The 24,118-nt window shown below is 42.1% G+C and overlaps 1 protein-coding gene across 2 annotated transcripts in view; it reads left to right on the top strand.

The window, feature by feature from the left end:
* Positions 1–24,118, top strand: part of LOC139276104 (protein maelstrom homolog) — a 30,607-nt gene that overhangs the window by 3,656 nt on the left and 2,833 nt on the right. Inside the window, exons 3-10 of one of the 2 annotated variants that reach the window (XM_070893591.1) lie at positions 2,699–2,771; positions 5,215–5,343; positions 8,845–8,886; positions 11,726–11,856; positions 15,776–15,830; positions 19,124–19,265; positions 23,152–23,214; positions 23,656–23,785. In XM_070893591.1, the coding sequence (XP_070749692.1) occupies positions 2,699–2,771; positions 5,215–5,343; positions 8,845–8,886; positions 11,726–11,856; positions 15,776–15,830; positions 19,124–19,265; positions 23,152–23,214; positions 23,656–23,785 (765 nt within the window). Of the gene's footprint in view, positions 1–2,698; positions 2,772–5,214; positions 5,371–8,844; positions 8,887–11,725; positions 11,857–15,775; positions 15,831–19,123; positions 19,266–23,151; positions 23,215–23,655; positions 23,786–24,118 lie in introns of both variants that reach the window. The other variant, XM_070893590.1, reaches the window with a different exon arrangement.

The raw sequence follows: 24,118 nt of genomic DNA, 5'->3' as shown, positions 1-24,118 counted from the left end.
TGAATAAACATTTATAAGCAAAGAAAAGATTAAATAAACCATCTTCCTACCTGTGTGAAAGTGCTTCAGACAGGGAGAATGCTGTAGGCGTTCGTTCCAGCGCGGGGGGGGTGAGAAAGCCGTTCATTCCCACGGGGGAGGAGGGGGGGGGTGGCGGGGAGAGGAGAAAGCTGTTTGTTCCCGACGGTGGGCGGGGAGGGGGAGGGAAACGGCTGCCTCAACTTTCTTAGGCTTCCTGCAGCCTTCTCACTGCTGCAAGAAGCCTCAGTGCTGATGGCAATGTGCTTTTACTAAAAAAATGTTCAAAAATTAAACAGCTACAAAGAACTACAAAAATGGCCGAGTGCCAATGTTTCCTTCACACTGCGCGTGAGCGAACGCTCCAACGCGCACGCACAGCGTTGCCGGCAGGAAAAAAACCTAATTTAAATGTTACCCGCCCCCTCCCACTTACAAAGTCGGCGAGAGTGTAGGCTCCGCCCCCCTGGGCGCCGCGCCAAACAGACAAGGAGCTGCAAGGCGTCCCAGAATCGCGCGTTTTTTTTCCGGCGCCGTTTTAGGCGCGAAAAACGGTCGCCCAGCTCGGAGGGCGCCCGTTTTTTATCGTGTAGAAACTTGGGCCCTGAGTGGGGACAGGATTAAGATTTGTTTGTGACACCTTCCATAACTGAATATCCTGGTAAACACAATATGCTTTATGCATGAAGAATGGTCACTTGGGCAAGGTATCCGCAATCCCCCTACCACTGCTAATCTGAATTCCCCTTCCTCAGCACTCCCTTCCTCTTCCTCCATCTCCTTCCCTGTTACTTTCCTCTCCCCCCCCCCCCCCTTTCCACCCAGCCCCTCCTTCCCTGTGCCACAGATTAGTTCTGTTATCAGCTACCTATTATCCCTGCTTGACCTGAAAAATTGAAGTTGGTCTTGACTACCTGTTTGCAACCACACAGGAGCTCAATTAGTTTTAAAATAAAATCCAACACTACTTTCTATTTCTAAAAGAAGGCAGCCTGTACCTCACACACACTAATTAATTGTAAAATGTCAGGTCAGACTTTTTCACTCAACTCTCATGACTTTAAAGTAGATTTTTTTTTTCATTTATTGGTCAAATGTATCCTTACAGAAGTCAGTGACGTGGGATTAAATTTTTTTTAAATCTTTTCTTTTCTCCTCTTATACCATTGAATGCAACATTGGAAGTGAGACCGCTGCAAGAGGTGGCTTTTCACCACTAATGCTATATTTTGACTTTAACTGCAGCTCATAGAAAATGACAAAGTTCACACATGAAGGTTACTGTCTGCACAAGAGACCTACTTTCTGTGTGAATTTCTAATGTTAGAAAAATAGATGATTATTCTGTCAACTCTTTACAATATAAAAAAAAAATGTAAGCAGTTGAAGGCTGGTGAGCACAGATGGATACTGTAATTGAAGTATACAAGTACAGTGCTCTACTTTTTTTGAATTGAGTAGGATGAGTGCCATTTGCCCCATTTCCAGAAATGCTACAGATAATTGCAATGCCTGGTATAACTAGCCATTTATCTTGACTGACAGTTGTACCTCCCTGGAATAGAAATGTACAATGTGAACCCTGCAGACAGAGTGTAGCTTGCCATCTGTGTTTTCAAATGGGGATGGTATGAGTACTACACAGACTAGCAGGTTTTCCCAGTTAGAATGAAAGTGCTAAAAAAACAATTGGGCGGGGGGGTGGGGCAAGGGAAGGGAAGGGAAGAGAAGTTGATCGTAGGTGCAGACAACTATTGAAGTTGAGTATTTAAAATAAACACTCGACACCAGGTCTGCTTTCGAAGATTCAAGCGGTCTTTATTCGCACCGGTGGGGAGGTGACCTGCTATGGGTTTAGCCAGGTCACTGTCCAACGATATGTAGTTTCAAAGAATCTTTTATACGCTTAAACGTACATGCTCAACCTCGTGCACGATCCTTTGGTACAATTTGATTTGTTTAAAGCCTGCGTGCACAGTGACTGGTTAATTTCCTTCTGTGTCACATAATCACTCGCCTCTGTTTTCTACCTAGCTCGCGTAACATTAAGGTACCGTCTCCATTTTCGGTTGGCAGTACATCTGTTCAAAGTTTGCATGACGTTTGTGATTTGTACATTCAAAGCCGTTCTTGCATCATGGAACTAGCAAACTACACCCTTCACAAACCACATTCCGTGCTCGCGCTTAAGACGTTATTTCAGGGATTTACTTTAGCTAAAGCGTGTCTGCTAGTGTGCAGGTTGCATTGTTAACTCCTTAATTCCTGAAGGAATTCCCACTTCAACCGTGGTAAGCTAGAAGTTTCCTTTTGCAGTCAAAATATAGCATTAGTGGTGAAAACCCACCTCTTGCAGTGGTCTCATTTCCAATGTCACATTCAATGGTATCAGAAGAGGAGAAAGGAAAGGAAATCCTAACTTTGAAAAGCTTCCTTAAAACCTAGCTCTTTGACCAAACCTTTAGACACTTCCACTAATTGTTTTCCTAATGCTTTCAACATCTATTTTTACTGCCGAATAGAACCCTGGGATGCTTTATTAGACTTAAAAGAGCTCTAGGTGCATTTTGTTATGTATTACTGCACCTAATTAACATAATGAATGGGTACCATGGTGTCTGAGCAGACAATGACTTTTGTGCCAACTCTCAGTATAATTTGTTATTAATTTCTCTTACAGTTACAGAACCCCATATTCCCTGTAACAGCAAGAAGAATGAGCAATCCACATATGTCCTGGTCTAGTGATGAAGGTATTCCACTTCATTAAACATGAGTTGTGCCATCTGATTAAAAATACAAGTGGTTATTTTTGCTATTATAGTGCTCAATAAGCATATATCCTTCGTGATAATTTCATTTCAATGCTGGGTTTTGACCCTGAAGTAGAAATGATGTAACACCACAATTTTCTCCTGTGCTAATCATACTTGGTTCCTGATGAGTAGTTGAAGGCATTGCTTGATACACAAAGCTCAGGTTCTATTTCCAATATGTCCTGAGTTAGCTGATATCAGCAGTTGGGGCACTGCAATTGCTCTCGGAGAGACAAGGGAAGAGATTTGTGAAGCACTCGTGATTTTGAAAAGTGCGTTCCACACACTGTACATAGGAAAATGCAATTACATTATTCAAGAAGGGAAATTGAGCCATACCTGGCAGTGACAGTGACCTTGATTTTGCGGTCAGCGGCGAAGGAACGGTGCTTGCTGCTGACCTCGGGGCAAAACAAATCTGCCCACGAAGTTTTATAGGGCTCTAGAATGCAGACCGCCTCTATTCTGACTTCACTTTGAATTTAGCGCCTTCTACGAGGGATCTGTGGTGTTCAGCAAAAGGGCAGGCCAGCAGATTGGCTAATCAGCTCACTAAAATTGAAGAATTCTCACCAGATGCCAAAGCAGGAAATAAAAAGCAGGGAATATAATTCACATTTCAATCATTGCACGGAAAGCAAAATAAAGATTGGGACATACACATAGAAAGTACTGAACAATAATTATAACATGAGAAAGATGTTAGTGGGATTAGTTTACTTGGGTGATCAACCATATGATGATCCTAGGAAATTTAGCTGTTTTAAGAACATAAGAAAGCATGAATGGGGATCCCTTTCTTTGGTTGGGCCAGCTCATGTGATCCCAGGGGCACTTGCGAATTGCGTGCGCCCCTGAGATACATGGGCTTCTACGCATGTCTTTGTGTAGAGGCCCAGGAGCACAAGTCTCCGCGGAAGGTAAGTTTGTAGATTGTTTTGCTGGTTGGAGGCTTCCGCCCACAGGGAGACCCCGACCGCAAATTCAGCCCCATTGAATGAGGGGCTAGAATATGCTGAGGGGAAATTGAGAGAGAACTTGGATTCAGCTGATGCATTGCTTACCGTGACCAAACAATATGAGGCAGCACTAAACAAAGTGACTAGGGTGATGATTTATACTGCTAAATCAGTTGAGTTCAGTGACCTAAAAGTCATACTAAAGCTGCAGAATGCCCTCATCAGGTTGTATCTGGAGTACTGTGTCTGGTTATCACAACATAAAGAGGGCTCTCTAGGCCCTGGGTGGAGTACAGGGGATAACAGAGACTGATTCACAATGTAAGAAGGAAGAGCTATGAAGAATGACTTATGAGCATGAGCTCTGAATCTAATGAAGGTAGGGTTGGTGTTCTGGGAGGATGAAATAAAATGGGTTGTTTCAAATACGCTTTTGTTAAAGTTAGCATATTTAACCAAAAACCATGTATCGATGGGCTTTAACAGCTTTTTCCAAAATGATCAAACATGTTACAATTCACATTACAGACGCCACTTGCAGTAAATAGAAAGTACTGAACAATAATTGTAACATGACGAAGATGTTAGTGGGACTAGTTTACTTGGGTGATCATCCTTACGGTGATCCTAGAAAGTTGAGCTGTTTTAAGAACATAAGAAATAGGAGCAGGAGTAGGCCATCTGGCCCCTCGAGCCTTCTCCGCCATTCAATAAAGATCATGGCTGATCTGATCTTGGCCTCAACTCTCCTTTCTTGCCCACTTCCCATAACCCTTGATTTCCTTATCGTTTAAAAATCTGTCCATCTCCACTTGAATATATTCAATGATCCAGCCTCCACAGCTCTTGGGTAGAGAATTCCACAGATTCACAAGAAGAAATTCTTCATCTCTGTCTTAAATTGGCAACACCTTATTCTGAAACTATGCCTCCCTAGTTCTAGATTCCCCACAAGGGGAAACATCCTTTCTGCATCTACCCTGTTTTCATGATGGTTCAGTGGAAGTTGTAATTTGAATATAACATTCCTCGGGTGACTTTTGAGATTTTAAACTTGATTGCCTTAATTATAGTTTTCAATTTGTTCATATTTTTTAAAAAAAATGGCTACAACCTCTTCTGCAAAGTGAGCAATAATAAAGTACTGGATGTCATCTTTTCATGTTCCCTAGACCACATGACACATTGGTATTGAACTAGCATTGTTCATCTGCGTATTTAAATTAGTTTCTGTTGAAATGTGCTTTGTAATTGTGACTGGTTAGTGAAACAGTCCTTATATACTCTTATATATTTTTCCTATCTTGGTTTTATAAATGGTGTGTCATTGTAAAATAATTCAATTTAGCTTAAAAATAGCTACCTGCGTAAAATTTCTATACAATAATGAAAATCACGACTATTTTTCCCCTCTCCCAAAGGGGTTTGTGATGAGATTTTCCATTTTGTCAGTTTTCTGAGCCTGGCAGATCTTCCCCCAAGCTGTGAACAACGCTTCCTGCCTTGTGAGATGGCTTGTGTTAAATATTCAATGAAGAATGGCATCATTGGTGAGTTTCATTGCTTCATAGATCCAGGTGAGTAACAATGCAATTTGTTCTGTGCTAATGAAATAAGAAAAATGTAGTTTGTTCTCTGCAATAGTTTGGAATGGAAACAGTTTTCTTATACAGGTTGAACCTCCCTTATCCAGAACCCTCGGGACCTAGCCTGTTCCAGATCAGGATTTTTTCCAGATGAGGGGTGGTCACGTTAAATTGGATGGTACAGGTACTGAGCAAGGGGATATCGGGGCTGGGAGTGCGGCAGAGAGATCATTGGGGGGGGGGGGGGAATGGATCGCGGAGTCAGGCCAGCAATTGTGGGAGTCAGCAACGAGGAAGGACTTCAATTTGTTCAAGTTGGAGTTCTGTGCATGTGCCACCCGGTGACCAGGAATGGTTCCGGACGAGGGGTGGTTTCGGATAAGGGAGGTTCAACCTGTAATAGGTTTTTCATTAACAGAGTTGGTTATAGCATTATTGGATAATGGGATAAATTGGGACTGGAACTAAAACTGTTAATTTTATACATTTATATCCAAACCCACGCCTCTGCCAAGTACTGTTGTACATTAGTCTCGCATGGTGGAAGGGAGGAAGGAAATGGTGTTTGCATTCTGCTGAGCAGTAGAACATTCCATAAGGTTTTGCTTTATAAATCAGAAGTAACTTGTGAATCTCCTGCAGTATTGCTTATAAGGGGTGGGGGGGTGGGGGGGGGGGGGGGGGGGGAAGATGTCTCTGCTTTGCCAGCAATTATCCCGTATCTCCGAATGCATGGGATGAGATCCTGCTCTCCAGGAGAGACGGATTAGGAAGAGTGAAACAAAAAAAACAAGTGGCCTAATGAATGAGTTTTGTGGGGTTGGGATCAGGTATAGAGGAGGTGGCTGTGGGTGGAGATAGTAGATGGATGCTATCTAGGGAGGCTGAGGAGTGGGGGCAAAAGTCCTATGTTGGGCTAAGAGACAGATTGGGAATTGGTCCGTGGCAATTCTGACCAATAATACTAATGTTCATGTGGTTTCTGCACACCTGTTAGATCACTAGAAAGTGATGCATTGAATGTGGCAATTAAGCCCAAAATATACTTTATAATAACTCGCATAGGCTTTTTTGTTTTAAAAAAAAAAAAAATCTTTTTTGTGGAAATTGTATTGCCTAGTTACCAAGCACAATTTGGACTTCGTAATGCTGTACTACTTGGAGTGCAGTGCATGATGGGAAATACATTAAACATCATCAAGCTTCTGGGCTCAACTTTCCCCAGTGATTTGCACTGTTTTTTGGCGAAGGCTGCTATTTTGGCCTAAGTTTTTTTTTAATAAAAACCCACAGTTTCCTCGATCAATTTGCACTAGCGTAACTCAGTTAATGACGATTTTTTAGGTACTTTTTTTTCAGCCAAAGGGGGCGTAATCTGATACTTGTGCCAATTCTGGCTATTTAGGCATGTTTGGCCAGCTGAGAGTTACTCCAGTTCTTCTTAGGCCAGCATATGTGGCCTCTGTAGAAAAACCTTCTGGAGCGTTAAGGAAATCGGCACAGCTAAGTGCAGCAGATGCCCGGACAACAGCAGCAGGAGAGGTAAGAGTGGGGGCGGGGGAGGGGCCTTTCGATAGTTAGTTGCGGGGGCCAGGAGTGAAGAGGCCGTTTGGCCTGGGATAGGTGCGGGGAGCAGACAGGGAGGCCACTTGGCCAGAGCTAGGGGCAGGAGAGCGTACCAACAAGCCATTCAGCCAGGGCTGGGGCGGGGGAGCAGACCGGGAGGCCCCTCGGCTTGGGATAGGAGCGTGGATTGGCATGGGGGGGGGGGGGGGGCGGCGTTGCGAGCTGAGCTGAGCTGAGCTGTAAGTCACTTTCTAACTTCAACCTTCATTGTGCCCCTGGTTACTGTGGCAACCCAATCTTTTTAGTGCAGATCATGGCTCCACCCCCAAAACTAAAGGACAGGTTTAGGCTGCACTAAAATTAAGAGATCAAACAGGGAAACTTAGGGAAAATTTTTTTTGCTGTACTTGGGTCCCCCAAAAAGCGGGCGTAACTCTTCAAGTACACCAAAAAAAAGCTTTGGGGAAAATTGAGCCCATGATCTTTACACTGGTGGGCAATTGACAGAAGATATTTTTTCTAACTTGGTTCTCAGTAAAATTGCTGATATGTGGGGGAGCTTTTCCCTGTACAGTACAAGAAATATGTTTGTTTTTTTATTTCACATCGTACATGGAGTGCATCTTCCCTAATAGTGAATTGTAGTAAAATCTCAATGTAATTGAATTTATTGCTCAACCATGGCAACTAGTGAACATGCATGTGGCTGCTTGCAATTCTTTAGCAGATTGCTCTTCATTTGAGCTTGAGTGGTGAAGAGGGTTATTCTTGGTAGTCATCACATCATTTGTGACATGTTGCTGCTGCAATTGATTTGATTTAACTGCCACATTACTTTTTTTTGCTGGAAAAAAGGGCCTTTCAGGATAGTGGATTTACATATGTGTTAACTAAACATGGGTCATTTTACAGATTTTAAATTTGTTTTGAAATTAGGGGCTGCATTTTTTGCGAAAACGGTAATTTTACGCTAAAATTACTGTTTTCGCTGTGCTACCGTTTTCAGGGCTAACTTTCGGCCTTTACTTCTCGGTAAAATCAGCGTTGCACGAGGATTCTTGGCGCAAACCGCGAGTTTCGACAACTTTAATCCGAAGCTGGTAGCGCTGCGAGAGAGGCCATGGGAAGGGGGAAAACAAAACAAAAATGGCAAAAAAAATTTCAAAAACACTGCAAAATAATTAAAAAAAATAAAAACCTTAATTTATTTTGCAGGACTTCATACTTACCGCTGCTGAAAGGGCTGCACCGACAGGTTTGATCCTGTCTGTATTCTAGGCGTGGCGTACGGGTCGAGAGAGAGCTTGAAAGTGCGACACAAATGCAATTTGAGTCGTTGCACGTCGGCGCACCTCTCCCCAGCGGTATGTGGAAGAGCTGCCACAGAGGTCAAAGAGGATCTCGCCGACCGGGTTTTCGCCGCGGAGGGTCAAATCGTGGCGAGAACCCGGTCGCAAAGTCAGACAAAATCTAGCCGATGGTGGTTTGTTTGTGGTCAGTGAGTTCAGGCAATTGCAAGAATGTTATTTCTTGCACATTTAGCTCTTTTATATTTTTAGTGCTTCAAGGAAGAAATGATCCTTTTTAAGTAGTATTTAATTTTTTTTCAAATGGCATTTGGAAATGAGAATTGAAGCCAGCAATCTCAATGTGTGTGGTTTTTATCTGGATTGTAGAACTATGTAAAACTTATTTTGTTACCAGGCATGTAAAAGTCTTGTATCCTTGTTGACATAGGAGAATTTTGGCTTTAAACCACCCAAGATATCCCAAAAATTTTTTAACATTTTCCTGAAACTGTTTGCGAAAATAAAATGTATACTGTCTACTACACAAACTCTTAAAGTTACTTACTGTTTTTTGTTTCGTTCTCCTTCTCTCCCTCCTCCCACGGCACAGGCATGATCCCGTGTGGTTTTCGGTACCATTGCCAGATATCAAGTAAGTAATTGAAAATTTCTGTGTATGAAATCATTGCCATTTATGTAAACACCTGTGGAAATTGCTACAGGATAAAGATTTCCAGGCTTCTGTTTACCAGGAGGATGAAATGATTAATTGCACAGATTGACTCGGAATCTGTGCATACTGATTAAATAGATGAAACCCAAGTTGCTCAAGTGTTTCTATGTGAGGGTGAAATACAATCACCAGAATTCACTTAAGCTCTATTCCTAACATAGTAGAACCTTTCTATTTCATCGTGGTGGAAAGAGTGTATTTATTTACTTGGGTCCTAGTATAGTGTCCAGAGGTTTGTAATTTTACTCTAGATTTTAAAAAACATTTACATAAAGGCTCTTTTGACAGACTGCTGGAACAGCACTGGGAGTGAGGAGTTGAAACACATTAGTGGAGGAACATGGTAATTTCAAATGGCCTGTGCATAAATTTGGTCAAGCTGGAGGAATGTTGGTGTACCTTCTAACAACGGTAGTATGAAATCTATTGGGGATGTAATTCATCTTGGGGGCAGTAGAGCAAAATGGGTCATAGCGAATTGGCAGCCTGCTTTACACCTTGCCGGATTTTCGTCCATTGACTACATGAATAATAGTTGAGCAATGTTGCATCAGTTGCCCTCGATACCACCTCACATCTTGATCCAGCAGAAATCTGTTGGATTGCCACAGTTTCAGGGTGTTCTTCATCTCATAGAATGTTTGTCATGATGCTGCAGATGCAGTTCATGGACTCCTTCAACTTATCCACTATCTGCAGCACATGAGGAGACTGCATGCTTGAACCTAACAGCATCCTCCTACTTTTCCATTGGTCTCTACTTCTGCCTCGGGTTTTCTGCAGAGGAATTATTGAGCTGCTTGCAGTTCTGGGGTCTGATGGCATCTGTTTTTCTATCTGTTGTACTCCTTTTCCTATAATTATGCACATACTTCTCCTTTCAAAAATAATAGGTTAGTGCCTAAGTTGCAATTTTATTTCACCAGATGTCTGCACTCATTCTGTTGTGTTAATGATTTTGGGTGCAAGCAATGCAGCAAATTTAATTCTTTCACTCAACAACGGCAGGAAATGTGATATGGTATAGTGGAATGGTAGGGGTGGCTGAGATGGCATTGACTGCCTGAGCCACCTCTACCAAATTGCCTATACCTCCTTTTTTCTGGGATTTTCTTTCATAGCCTTTCTCTTCTTGACCTTGTATGTACCAACACAAACTCCATCATTGCTTCAGAAAACATTTGCTCTTGGCTATTGCAGACTCTGCCAATGCTGCTTCTCATTCTGCCATTGCAATCCTTATTTGAGTGCTCTTGTTTTTTTCCCCCCTCTCTCTCTCTCTCTCTCCCTCATTTGTGAGTATAAGCTCTTTCTCTCACTGTCTCTTAATTGAAATGCTGTTTAAAGGCATGTGAGCTGCCTCAGGGAGGCTGGATTTTCTTCCCACCCAGCAGCTGAGGAGCAGGATTTCCACCTTCCATACAAAATTATTCTCTTCGTTTTCCCCTCCACCACCAGAAAAATGCACCTTGCCTTCACTCCATGTACAGGAAACTCCAGAAAATATCGCAGCATGGATAGGAAGTTATTTTTTTTTTTAAAGTGGAGAGAGTAGTGTTTAATGGATGTTTTTTGGACTGGAGGGATATAAACAGTCAGTCTTGGGATCGTTTGGGTTTGGTAATAGATTCAGAATTTAGATATCAAATGGAATTTAAGGCAGAGGAATGAGTTGATGCATTTCAAAATGGAAGAATGAAAGAATATGTGCATTAAATGGTAAAACTTTTTAAAGGATTGGAGCAGCAGAATGACTTTGGGGGGGGGGGGGGGGGTGGAATCCAGATACACTGGCTTGGATTTTGCATTCGTGAAGGAATGGTGCTTGCCGTTCACCTCGCTGACAGCTGCCCACAATGAGGTCAGTGGCTTTAGAGTGGAGACTTCCTGTCATCGGGTGTCTGATCCAGCGTGGCTCCTTCTACAGGAGATCTGTGATGTCAGTGAGCAGGGAAAGAAACAGTGAGGCTCTTCAACCAATCAATCAGATTGAGGAATCTTCATTGAGCCCGCAGAGTCCAAACCAGGATGCATAAAGCAGGAAATATAAATTGGATTTAAATGATGTACAGAAAGTGAAATATAGATTTGGAAATACAGATGGGAATAAGGGAGAGATAAGAGTCAAACAGACTTTTTAAAAAAAAAAAAAAAAAAAATCTCTCGACACTAATTTTTCTTCTGAGGGAATGAGACCCAACACTTCTAAAATTAATTTTTCAGGACCAGAGAGGTTGGTTGGTCAGCAGTAATAATTTATCACACTATTAAAAACTCATTTGCTCCTGAATGCACAAGCCCTAACTTTTTCAGCCGTCTTTAGTGGAGAACTAGTAGGCACGTACCTCAGGTTTACGCCATTGCAGTCATTTCAGTGCTAAGTATATCGGCAAGGACTGTAGCAGTGCATCCTATCGAGGAGCGGGGTATCTGTGACAGCAATTTGTGGTTTTCTGCATTTAACTGCACGTGTGGAAGCCAGAAGTTGCTATCCGATTTACCCCATAATAACGGCGGGCACTGATAGTCTTATTATTACAGCAAAATCCGGGCCAGTGTTTTTAAAAGTAGGGGACATGTATTTTCTCTTTTTTTTTTAAAAGGCTCGTGAGATCCTAGGTTTTGAAATAGAATCATAGAGGACAGAAGCAAAGAGGTCATGCGAAATAATGCATTGGTTTGATTGCAGTTAGAATTGTCTAGTTTATGTTTATGTAAAAGTAAGCTGATACAATTAAAAATACATTTCCTTTGCTAGGTGACACCACTCACAAAATTCCACTTTCAAAATTTGAACTTGCAAGTTCCAATTACAGTGAGATCTTTCAACAGTTCTTTGCTTTTCTGAGGCCAGTAAGAAGCAACGGTGTCCTTCCAGTTTACTGTAAGGTAATATAGATATAATTTTGCATGGAAAAATTCCACTTTTTTTTACTGTAGGAAATATCTGTTGTCATATGGAGGGAGAAGGTAGAATTGCAAACACCAAGCTTTGCTCCTGGTAGCCTCGAGAGCCACGTGACTTATTTATCGCATTAATCCTCAGTAAGAACATTGGTCGTTGTTTTCGGCAGGGCTCTTAGCGTTGCTAATTTCATTTGATGAATTGATTGCTTAAAAAAATTGTAATTAAGTGTTTGAGGTGTCTGTGGACAATATTGGAAATTTTTTGTGGTTTGCCGGAAATTTGGTTGAGAGACTTGAATCACATTTCCTCGGTACTAGGCAGAGTGGATAAATGTCAGTGTCACTGGACATTGAGATTCTCCTTGCTTCGTCAATGATGAGAGATTAATTGTAATGATGAATATTTCGGATGAGACGTTAAACCGAGGCCCCGTACCCTCGGGTGGACGTAAAAAATCCCATGGCACTATTTAAAAGAGGAGCATGGGAGTTATCCCCGGTGTCCTGGCCAATATTTATTCCTCAATCAACATAACAAAAATAGTTTATCTGGTCATTATCACATGGCTATTTGTGGGAGTTGCTGTGTGCAAATTGACTGCTGCGTTTCCCACATTATACTCCAAAAGTCATTGGCTGTAAAGCGCTTTGAGATGTCTGGTTGTGAAAGGTGCTATTTAAATGCAAGTCTTTCTTTACATGCATGCTGTTTGAGTGGAAACCCATCAATGCCAGATTCCACAGGGTCAGCTAACTAATATAATTTACATATCTCCCTGCCTGATTTTCCTATGCACAGAGTGTGTTCAATCACCTGTAGGGGCGGAAGATCAGGAAATTAGCTTCTAGACTCTTATTGAAGATTTTTCTTTTGGAGGCTGATTTCAATGGACTGTGATTGGAAAGAGGTTTCAGAACTACTCCCTTTCAGCTGAAGGAGCCTAGCGCTTGTACTGGAGGAAAGCTGCAATTGTTGTAGTAAAACGAATAGAGCATCAGCGAGAAGAAGGAAGTGGAAGTGGAGGTGGCCGCAGCAAGCAGCAACCAGAGAAAGGAAAGATTTGGCTCGGATAGGCAGGTGCTGCTGGATTCATGGATTCAGGCCTTGGATGGGCTGCGTATCGCGCTGCGCACACTAATCAGAATCACTTCACGCAGTCCTTTGAGAATCATCAGAGCTCCTTGCATGGAATGTTACAGAACATATAGCAGTGGTTCTCCGACATTTGTATGTGGTTTCAGGGACCTTCGAAGAACATGCATAGAAACATAGAAAATGCAGAAGGAGGCCAATTCGGCCCATCGTGCCCACGCCAGCCGACAAGGAGCTGTACGGCCCTCGGTCAGCAGCCTTGATGGTTACATATAAACCTATGAACAATGGCGGAAAGGTAAAGAGCACCCTGTCCAACCAGTCCGCCCCAATAACTGACACCCTTTGTGCCGAAACATTCTGCACTCCACCCCAAACCGGAGCCATGCGATCACTTGGGAGATGCAAAAACCAGATTAAAAACCCAGGCCAATTGGGGGGGGAAAAGAATCTGGGGAAAATTCCTCTCCGACCCATCCAGGCGATCGAAACTAGCCCAGGAGATCACTCTGGCCATATTCGATTCCCTGCAGTACTTACCATCGTATCTGCACCAGCCAACAAGAGGTTATCCAGTCTAATCCCAATTACCAGCTCTAGGTCCGTAACCCTGCAGGTTACGGCACTTCAAGTGCCCATCCAAGCACCGTTTAAATGTGGTGAGGTTTTCTGCATCCACCACCCTTCCAGGCAGTTAGTTCCAGACTCCCATAACCCTCTGCGTGAAGGAAACCCCCCCCCCCCCCGCCAAATCCCCTCTGAACCTTCCACCAACGACCTTAAAACTATACCCCCTAATAATTGACCCCTCCACCAATGAAAATAGACCTTTGCTAGCCACTATATCCAGGCCCCTCAAAATGTTGTACACCTCAATGAGGTCTCCTCTTCACTTCCTCTGTTCCAATCCAATCCAATCTGTCCTCATAGCTAAGATTCTCCATTCCAGGCAGCATCCTAGTAAATCTCCTCTGCACCCTCTTTCACAATCACGTCCTTCCTATAATACGGCGACCAGAACTGCACGCAGTACTCCAGCTGTGGCCTAACCAGAGTATTATACAATTTAAGCATAACTTCCCTGCTCTTGTATTCTATGCCTCGGCCAATAAAGGCAAGCATTCCGTATGCCTTCTTAACCACCTTATCCACCTGGCCTGCTACTTTCAGGGATCTGTGGACAAGCACGCCAAGGTCCCGTTGTTCATCTACACTATTAAGTGGCCTACTGCTTAATGTGTGTATACCTTTTCCTTATTAGCCCTCCCAAAGTGCATTACCTCACACTTCTCCGAGTTAAATTCCATTCGCCACTGCTCTGCCCACCTGACCAGTAGATTGATAAACTCCTGCAGTCCATGACTTTCCTCTTCGATATCAACCACACAGCCAATTTTAGTGTCATCTGCAAACTTCTTAATCATACTCCCTATAAATCAAATCTAAATCATTGATATATACCACAAAAAGCAAGGGACCCAGTACTGAGCCTTGTGGAACCCCATTGGAAATATCCTTCCAGTCACAAAAACATCCATCATTACCCTTTGCTTCCTACCTCTAAGCCAATTTTGGATCCAACTAGCCACTTTGCCCTGGATCCCATGGGCTTTAACCTTTGTGACTAGTCTACCATGTGGGACCTTATTAAAAAGTTCTGCTAATGTCCATATACACTACATCATACACACTATCCTCATCGACACTTGCCTGTGAAATGGGCATGGTCTTTTCTCCAGACTCAGTTGAAACAATCTAAAAAGGAGTTAAAGATTTTGGATACTATTATTATCAAAACAGTTCAAAATATGATGGTCATTGATTATCTGCTGCACCATTTTGTTTCTATGCAATTAAAAATCATGTAAATAAATGTGATCTCTAGTTTTAGCCTGAACAACAATATAATTTGACAATGGTATTTACCACTTCAGGAGAAGATTGAAATATATGAAGCCCATGCAACCTCTACTGTGAAGTAATAGGGTAACTGTTAATTCTGGGGAGCTGCTCTCGTTTATTGCAACATGAGAGTATATGTTTCGGATCACAGATTTGCAGGTCTGCCTATGGAACCTGCATTTTGCTGTGAACATGAGAGAAAATTGAGTTGGGGGAGAGATTCAATTGAAACAAATGTACTGACAGTAGACCTCTAATATAATACAACAGATGTACAGACTTGCCGCTGGGGAGAATATTAGTACAAAGAATTAATAAACTGCTAGACAAATATTAAACCAGATTATTTATAATTCTGCAACTGCTTCACCAAACTCCCATGTTCTACAAGAGATCTTTACTATGTATAGCAATTGTTGCATTTTAATTATACACAAAATGCTTTGAGATGCTGCATCAATGCAGGTCTCTATTTCAACTAGTGAAATCTGTTTAAATTAACTCTTACTAAAGTAGCAAAGTTAATAAAAATTTCACCCAAAGTTAGTAAAGATTTCACCTGAAGAGTTTGTTATTGAAATAAATACATGATTAAGCTTGTCTTTTGTTTTCTTTTCGTCTGATTCTATAATCCCTGTACCCGATTTTACTGCTGGATCAAGCAGGAACTATAATATTGTAGTGCATTAAGACACAAAAATTCAGAGTGTGACAATTGATAATTGAAAATTAAATCATTGATCAATTGGTTCTAATTTAACTCTCTACATTGCACGAATGTTAGTCAAGTCAATTGAATGAGCACTGGCCTTGCAGTTTTGATAGAGAAAGGCTATTCTCTGTGCATATCTTAAATGTTCAATGTTCATTTCTTTAAAATTGAAATCAGTTTACTTTCAATTCTAGTTGGCTGAGTGCTTCAGAGTGAATTGGTGTCTGGACTGGTTAGCCAGCAAAGCAGGTACATTATTTATGAACTTTTGCTTACCAATTTATTTTTTAACCAAATATGAGAATATATTTATCGCAACAATCAAAGACCTTTTATTAGGATTTTCCTGATCTGTAAGATTCAATGTATTTTTTTTTCTTGTTAAAATTGTAAATTCAATAAATCACATGAAAAATTCAACTGTACAGTTAAGGGTTTTCTTGGGGAAATCTTATTTGTAGTTGGGGTATTTCCTATGAGGAATTAAACTGTAAATATGTGAGCAAATATGCATTGTAAGTTAGAGAATATAAACTGCCAGGTGATAGAGACGAGCATAATGTAGCTGGGGTAAGTAGTGTGGATTTAAAGATATTTTACATATGGAGCCTTACAGTATAATCCTTAAATTACAAGGAGAACATAAAATAAGAAATAGGAGTAGGACATTTGGCCCCTCAAGCCAGCTCCGCCATTCAATAAGATCATGGCTGATCTGATCATGGGCTCGGCTCCACTTCCCTGCCCACTCCCTATAACCCTTTACTCCCTTATCACTCAAAAATCTGTCCATCTCTGCCTTAAATATATTCAATGACCCAGCCTCCACAGTTCTCTGGGGCAGAGAACTCCATAGATTTACAACCCTCTGAGAGAAGCAATTTCTCCTCTCAGTTTTAAATGGGCAGCCCCTTATTCGGAGACTATGTACCCTAGTTTTAGTTTCCCTTATGAGTGGAAATATCTTCCCTGCATCCACCTTGTCGAGTCCCCTCATTATCTTATGTTTCGAACTCCAATGTGTATAGGCTCAACGTACTCAACCTATCTTCATAAGTCAACCCCCTCATCTCTGGAATCAACCTAGTGAACCTTCTCTGAACAGTCTCCAATGCAAGTATATCCTTCCTTAAATACGGAGACCAAATACGGAGCGTACTCCAGCTGTGGCCTTACCAATACCCTGTACAGTTGTAACAGGACTTCTCTGCTTTTATACTCTATCCCCCTTACAGAGAATTCCATAGATTTACAGTCCTCAGAAGAAATTTCTCCTCATCTCAGTTTTAAATGGGCGGCTCCTTATTCTAAGACTATGGGCTAGAACCTCCACTTTTGAGCTTATTGCCGAAAAATGGGCTTTATTTCCGACGTGGGCGGTAAAAAAGGGTTTTCAGATCGCCGGCTTCTCGGCCATTTTTAAAACACCTAGTTTACATTTTTGAAAATGGGTGTTACCGTGAGCGATATCAAATGGGCGGTAGTGTAAAATTTTTTTGACCTCTTTCCGTAAAGTGTGGCCATCCTTAGCAATGGCATGGCAATGCTCGATTCCCGTGATTCAGGAGGTCAAGGGTTGTCATGACACGCGCAGAAGAGGAGACAGACAGACAGAGAGAGAGAGAGAGAGAGGGAGGGAGCTCAGAGGCACTGAAAGCATGTGTGGCTGTGGTGTGTGCTTGTCTGGCTGTTGTGGGAGGCACGACAGAGATTCACCAGTAGCAAAAAGCCTACAAAGCACTAAGAACATAGTTGGCACTGAGTTTTTGTCCAACAAATAAGATATAACATGGAAGGGATGGAGGAAGCCCTGGAGCTAGAAGCCAGGAACAGTGGTGGCAGCGGGCTCCCAGTTGTCCCTGAGGGTGACACTCCACCCCTAGGTTCCGCACCACCATTGCAAATGACAGATGAGAGCAAGGACCAAGATCCTGCTTCTACATCAGAGAATGTTGCCCCCTCGGCACCCCCCCCCCCCCCCCCCCCCCCCGGTTCCCGTGCACCTACCGCATCTGCCTTTTATCTCGTTTCCCCCCCACCCCCTAAATGAGGCACTGCCCCGTGGAGCGAGGGGGGGGGGGGGGGGGAAGGAAAGTGAGGTGCCATGTGCGCAGGTGATGGCTGTGTTATATCTCCATCTGGCTATATGCAATTTGTTGCAATGTATGGGGGCTGGGGACCACGCTCCTGTGTTGCTGGACGTGTTGATCATGTGATTTATGACAATGGTGGAAAAGGTGGGATGTGGGTGGGGGTTGGGTGTTATTGGCTGTGTCACTTATGATTTCAGACCAATGTTGGTATTAAACTTCGTTATTGAACATAATCTTGTTGCGCATTGTCTCAGATAGCTGGACCGTTGCACACTGGTGATTCCTTACCGTGAAAGGGTTAAATACAACTTTACATCAATCAACGTAAACTTTAACTGGCACCAAGGTGATGGGTACCATTGATATCTGAGCTGCACACATACAGCAGTGTGTCAGCGTTGTCACGCAAATCTTTCCGGTATCAGCTTCTCATGTAAGAATGGGATTTAACAAATGCCAGCCACACCGCTGGCGTCCGTTCCAGTTAGTTCCACTTTTTGTGGGCGTTTTTTTGAGCGGGCGATATTCTGGGCGATATGTGTGCGAGGTGGTGAAATTGACGATGGGCGATCTCCATGGCCGCTAGTTTGGGTAAATATGCTCTTTACAACAAAAAAAGTCGCCGGCGTTATTATTGAATCTCAGTGTTAAGTCCGTGAGGAAAGTCACGCTGGATGATAATGTCGGCATTCAAATCGGCCATTCTGCTGATTCCGTCCCAAAAAAGTGGGCGGACGGTAATATTTTTTCTCGGCGTTAAACACATAGGGAAAATAACGCTCGGCGATAAGTCTCCTTTTTAAAAAAAAAGCCCATCAATTTCCATTTTGTGCCAAAATGGGCGAGATTTGGGTGTTATACGTCATTTCAGCAGTTAAATGGGTGTTAAGCAGGCAAAAAAGTAAAGGTTCTAGCCCATTGTCCCCTAGTTTTAGTTTCCCCTATGAGTGGAAATATCGTCTCTGCATCCACCTTGTCGAGCCCCCTCATTATCTTACAAGCTTCAATAAGATCACCTCTCATTCTTCTGTACTCCAATGAGTATAGGCCCAACATACTCAACCAATCTTCATAAGTCAACCCCATCTCCGGAATTAACCTAATGAAGCTTCTCTGAACAGCCTCCAATGCAAGTATATCCTTCCTTAAATACAGAGACCAAAAGTACACAGTACTCCAGATGTGGCCGCACCAATACCCTGTACAGTTGTAGCAGGACTTCTCTGCTTTTATACTCTATCCCCCTTGCAATAACTCATTCTTAACTTTATTTCTTGTTCGTTCCAGATGTCTGTTTTATGTGTGCAATGTGCTTTTATGGTTGACCACTTCTTACAGAATGTTGTATATTTGAGCTTTTTCTGTTCGAAATAATTGTGGTGGCTGGACAATGTTTTATTCTTGACTTCAGAGTCAGACAATTCCCTAATTTTATACATTTTATAACAGGTAGTAACACTCCAGTGAATGTTTTTGAGCTAGAAGAACTGATAGTGAAACTTTTCGAGCATAAACTAAAAGAAAAACCTTCAAAAACCAGCGTGGAGAGAATGCTGGATGTAATGGTTTGGGATTATGCCACTAATACCAGGTATGTGCATTAAAAAAAATACACAAGAATATAAGAAATTATAGTGAGGAAAAGCCATTCAGCCAGGTGTAATGAGGCTTCCTATTAATCTGCCATCTTGAATAGTTCTGCTCTTGTTTGGTTATTGGCTTCTCATCCTTGTACGCAGTCCTAACTTATTCTAAGTTTGTCAAAATGCTCCTAAAAAGGACATGAAGCATTATTCCCCAAAGTTAAGGCCTAACTGGTCTAAAACAGGGTATTGGACAGGAAGAGATTTAAAGATGCAGCAAAAAACCCATTGGACAGCAGTAGGATGAAAATACAGGATATAAGTGCCTCTGTACTTTTATGAAGATCAAATAAATGAAAAATCAATTTGAGGAAAGAATGCTCGACTTACTCAAAGTTTCAGCACTTTTAAGGATCAGATTAACCCCACTTCCTGATCCATGTCACAAACAACCATTCACAAAAGCTCCTCTTGGCTCTAGGAGTGAATCATAAACTCCACACGCAATTCCATATATGATCTTCCCAGTAATTTGTACAAAGCTATAAATCCCTTTGCCCTTCCTTAAACTAACCATTTAATTGATCAAGATTCAGTTTAATGCTATATCTGTTAGTAATCCGTCAGTGTCTCATTAGCTCAGGCTTCGGGGTCGGCAGTTATTTGGGCTGAAGGATCACTTAACAAGTTTTGGTGAGCTGTTAAGGGCTGCACACCATTGTTCCCCCTAAGGTGTGCGGTCGCGCACCAATCACGTGCCGCTCACCAGCTCCTGTCGCTGGAAGAAGTACTGCATGTGCACATTTTTAAAAATGAGAGGAAACAATGCATAAACATTACATAAATATAAATTCAGATAGATACTATCTTAAATACACAATGTAGTGTAAAATCTTCCGCTATTAAATGAAATGATTAAACGATCGATTACATGCTGTACTGAATGTCTCTGTGGCTCGAGTCTGCTACACGACACAAGAGATTTTCTCTTTTAGACTGCTGAATACAGGCGATCGAGGCTTCACAAGGGCTGAACTACAGTTGCAGCCATTACCTGGAGTCCTTGCATTCTGGGACCTACTCCTGTGTCTAAGACTGCAATGAGAGCTCCCCTGCTGTCATACTCTGGGTACCGGGAGTGGAGCAAACCATCCTTTTTGCTATCTATATAGTATTGTATATGTAATTAGTAATATTGGAAAATAATATTGTTTGAAAATGTATTCCTACAATGATGTATTTTAAAATCAGCTGCAGTAATAGAACTAACATTATATGTGATAGCAATCAGAATGGCAGGATGAATGTCTTGGTGATTGTAGGTTTAAAGTATAATATTTAAAACTTAAACTGACCATAAAATGTAATTTTATTCATATTTGAAAAAGAACTGATTACTCACATTTCCAATTATTGCCTTCCATTTGCAGCATTTAAAGACTAGGTGATTAGTGCAGATGTGATGCACGTTTTTTTTGTGCAACCTATATAACATACAGAATTTTTTTCAGTTTACTATTTCATTGGATTACTTTGTCAAGAAGATTGTATATACATTTTGTAAATCTTTATCTGTTTTGGAGCGGAAAGACGTCGCACCGGTCTCTTTGGTTAAACTAAAAGTCGGCGAGATGAGCAGCCATAACTCGACGGAGGAGGAGCGCATACACAGCAGTGCCCCTGCCAGCCAGCGACGAGCGGCGGATTTGGTGGGTTTTTGACAAGTGAATCATGGAGCCAGAGTGGGAGAGAGCCGTAGACATGCGTTAGGCCGGCTCCGAGACAAAAAAGGGAAGCAGATCTGCAGTAGACGCATAGCAGCAGTCCCAGCAGCTTTGTTTTTTTAATTGCCCTGGTTCGGGTTTGCAGCCTATTCCCAGGCCACAGTAGCCCTGACGACTCAGCCGACGACCTGGCCTCACAACTGCCCGACCTCGGGGCCTCCTCGTCATCCCGCTGGGACACCATCCTCGGCGGGGCCCCGCGGCCCAACACCATCCTCGGCGGGGCCCCGCGGCCCAACACCATCCTCGGCGGGGCCAGACGGCCCGACCAGCTCTTTGACGAGAAAAAACCCCCGCTCCCTTTCTGACGTTTCGGGTGTTTCCGGATTTGTGACATCAGAAAACAAATCGAAAGTCCGGAAAAATCCCGACCGGCCTCGGTCCTGAGGGTTCCGGATTTTGCACCTGTAAGGAAGTGGTAATGGCACTTAGAAAATCATAATATTAGACAGAGTCAGCGTGGTTTTATGAAAGGGAAATCATGTTTAACAAATCGAGTTTTTTGAGGATGTAACTCGCAGCGTAGATAAAGGGGAACCTGTGGATGTAGTATATTTGGATTTCCAAAAAGCATTCGCTAAGATGCCACCTAAAAGGTTATTACAAAAGATCAGGGCTCAAGGGCTTGGGGGTAATATATTACCGTAGATAGAGGATTGGCTCACGGACAGAAAACCGATGGTAGGGATAAATGGGTTATTTTCCGGTTGACAGGCTGCAACTAATGCGATGTCACAAGAATCCGTGCTTAGGATTCAGCTATTTACAATCTACATTAATGACTTTGAAAGGACCGAGTGCAATGTATCTAAGTTTGCTGATATAAAGCTAGCTGGGAAAGTAAGCTGTGAGGAGGACATCAAGAGCCTGCAAAGGGATATAGATAGGTTAAGTGAGTGGGCAATAATGTGGCAGATGGAGTATAATGTTGGGGAAATGTGAGGTTATAATCACTTGGTAGGAAGAATAGAAAGACAATATTTTGAAAAGGTGAGAAACTTGAATGTTGGTGTTCAGAGAAATTTAGGTGTGCTCGTCGAGGTAACACAAAGTTAGCATGCAGGTACAGCAAGCAGTTAGGAAGGGAAATGGCATGTTGGCCTTTGTTGCAAGAGGGTTGGAGCGCAAGAGTAATGAAGTCTTACTACAATTGTATAGGGCTTTGGTGAGACCACACCTGGAATACTGTGCACAGTTTTGGTCTCCTTATCTGAGGAAGGACATGAAGCTTTGGAGGCGGTGCAATGAAGGTGATAAGCTCATATAAAGGATGAAACTGAGTACTGTATACAATGAGCAAGTGTGACCTTAGCTCCTTTAATGAGACTCCAGAATGCAGGTACCTCGTGGGGTGGCCTGCTTACACACTGTGTTCCCAAGGGATGCTGGGATCCCTTGGGACTCCCAACAGGTAGGCCCTCTGGTGGTAGTGTAATACAGGTTGCAAGGGGTTAAATACATAACAGAAGGTTCACTAGATTGATCCCTGGGATGAGAGGGTTGTCCTATCTGAGGGGGGATTGACCGGGTAGATGCTGAGTGGTTGTTTCCCCTGGCTGCAGAGTCTAGAACTAGCAAGGACTGCAACATCTATTCTTACTAAGCAATAAAGAACTTCTGTGTACTACTTAGTTCTGCTCGATTCTCCACGATGTTTCTGTTCATCTAGTTTACTAATGCTAGGTCTGACCTGCAGAACATTACTTTTCAATTTATGCAGCCCCAACTAACAATAATGAGCTATTTTCCTTACTTTACATTAAATTGAATTTATTAATGGAGGCATAGGAATGATCAGAGCACCTTTAAACATGAATCAATGGTCTGTTGGTGGTTTTCAGCTTAATTTAGCTACTTTTTACTTCAATTTATGATTTGCTAAAATTAGTGCAGCTGAGAATTTCAACACTTTATCCCTGCAACTAATTCGATGCATATTGGTTTCAAAGGCTGAAAAATACCTGTTTTGAAATCGACTCATTTACAGCCTAAAATCTATTATCTGACAGTTCATGTCGTAATGTTATGTCATTTAAAATGTTGAATAGTGTCAATTTGATTCTTAGGACTTTATCGTGCCTACAAATGTTTATCTTTTTTTCCCCCGAAGGTGTAAATGGCACGATGAGCACGACGTAGTGTACTGTGCATTAGCAACAACCAAGAAATATGCGTAAGTGAGATCCTGACATTTTCTCCAGGAAAATTGCTGGCTATAAACGTTCTTTGTGGATAAGATCGTCAATAAAACTATGACATTATAGGAGCTTGTATCACTAACAACATTTCAGTCAGTATCCCTGTACATTCCTGTTCCCATGCCCTATATTAGTGGGACATTTTCAATTTATCACCTAAATCTTGCAGCAACCAATTGTACCTGATTCCTGTTTGTGAGAGGACATCTCCTTTTATGGTACTGCAGCTAATTTTTGTCAATGCCTTCCTCTGGGATGTTGCATCCAATATCTCTGAAACATGGCTCACAGGAGTTAGAAGATCTATAGTGCATTGGTATTTGAGTAAAATGGAGTGGTTAAGGTCGCCACAAAAATTAGATATGCCCCATATATCTGTAGAAGATTATTGATCATCTTTACTGCACATTTTTTAGGTACTGCATCAGTGATTCTTTGGCTTCCATCTATGAATTTGAGATTACACCGGCACACATCCCAAAAAAAGAGTTGTCGTATGGCACTAAGTTGAACCCTAAAGTATTAGTACTGAATCGTTACTACCAGGTATTCCTTTAATAGTTTCAATTACACTGGGATTATATTTTTCTGATTTATTTTGTGATCAAGTATTTGAACAAATTAATTTTAAGCATAAAATGTAGTTTTTTTTCCCATTTGGAAGAAAAAATTTGAAAGCAAATGTAATCATTTGAAAACCTTTTAACAAGACAGTTCTAGATCTCTGTCGTCTTGATGCCTCCCCAAAGGATCTTTAGTGCTAGCATTTCATAATAGTGATTATAGCACAGGTAAAGTATCTTTTCTGGTTGTTGGGGATTCTCTTTAGAATCCAAGATAGTCTTGACCCAGTATTACTGGATGGTAGTTCACAGTGCA

This window comes from Pristiophorus japonicus, chromosome 11 (genome assembly GCF_044704955.1).
Source record: "Pristiophorus japonicus isolate sPriJap1 chromosome 11, sPriJap1.hap1, whole genome shotgun sequence".
Lineage (NCBI taxonomy): Eukaryota > Metazoa > Chordata > Chondrichthyes > Pristiophoridae > Pristiophorus > Pristiophorus japonicus.
This window is presented reverse-complemented; position numbering and strand designations above follow the sequence as displayed.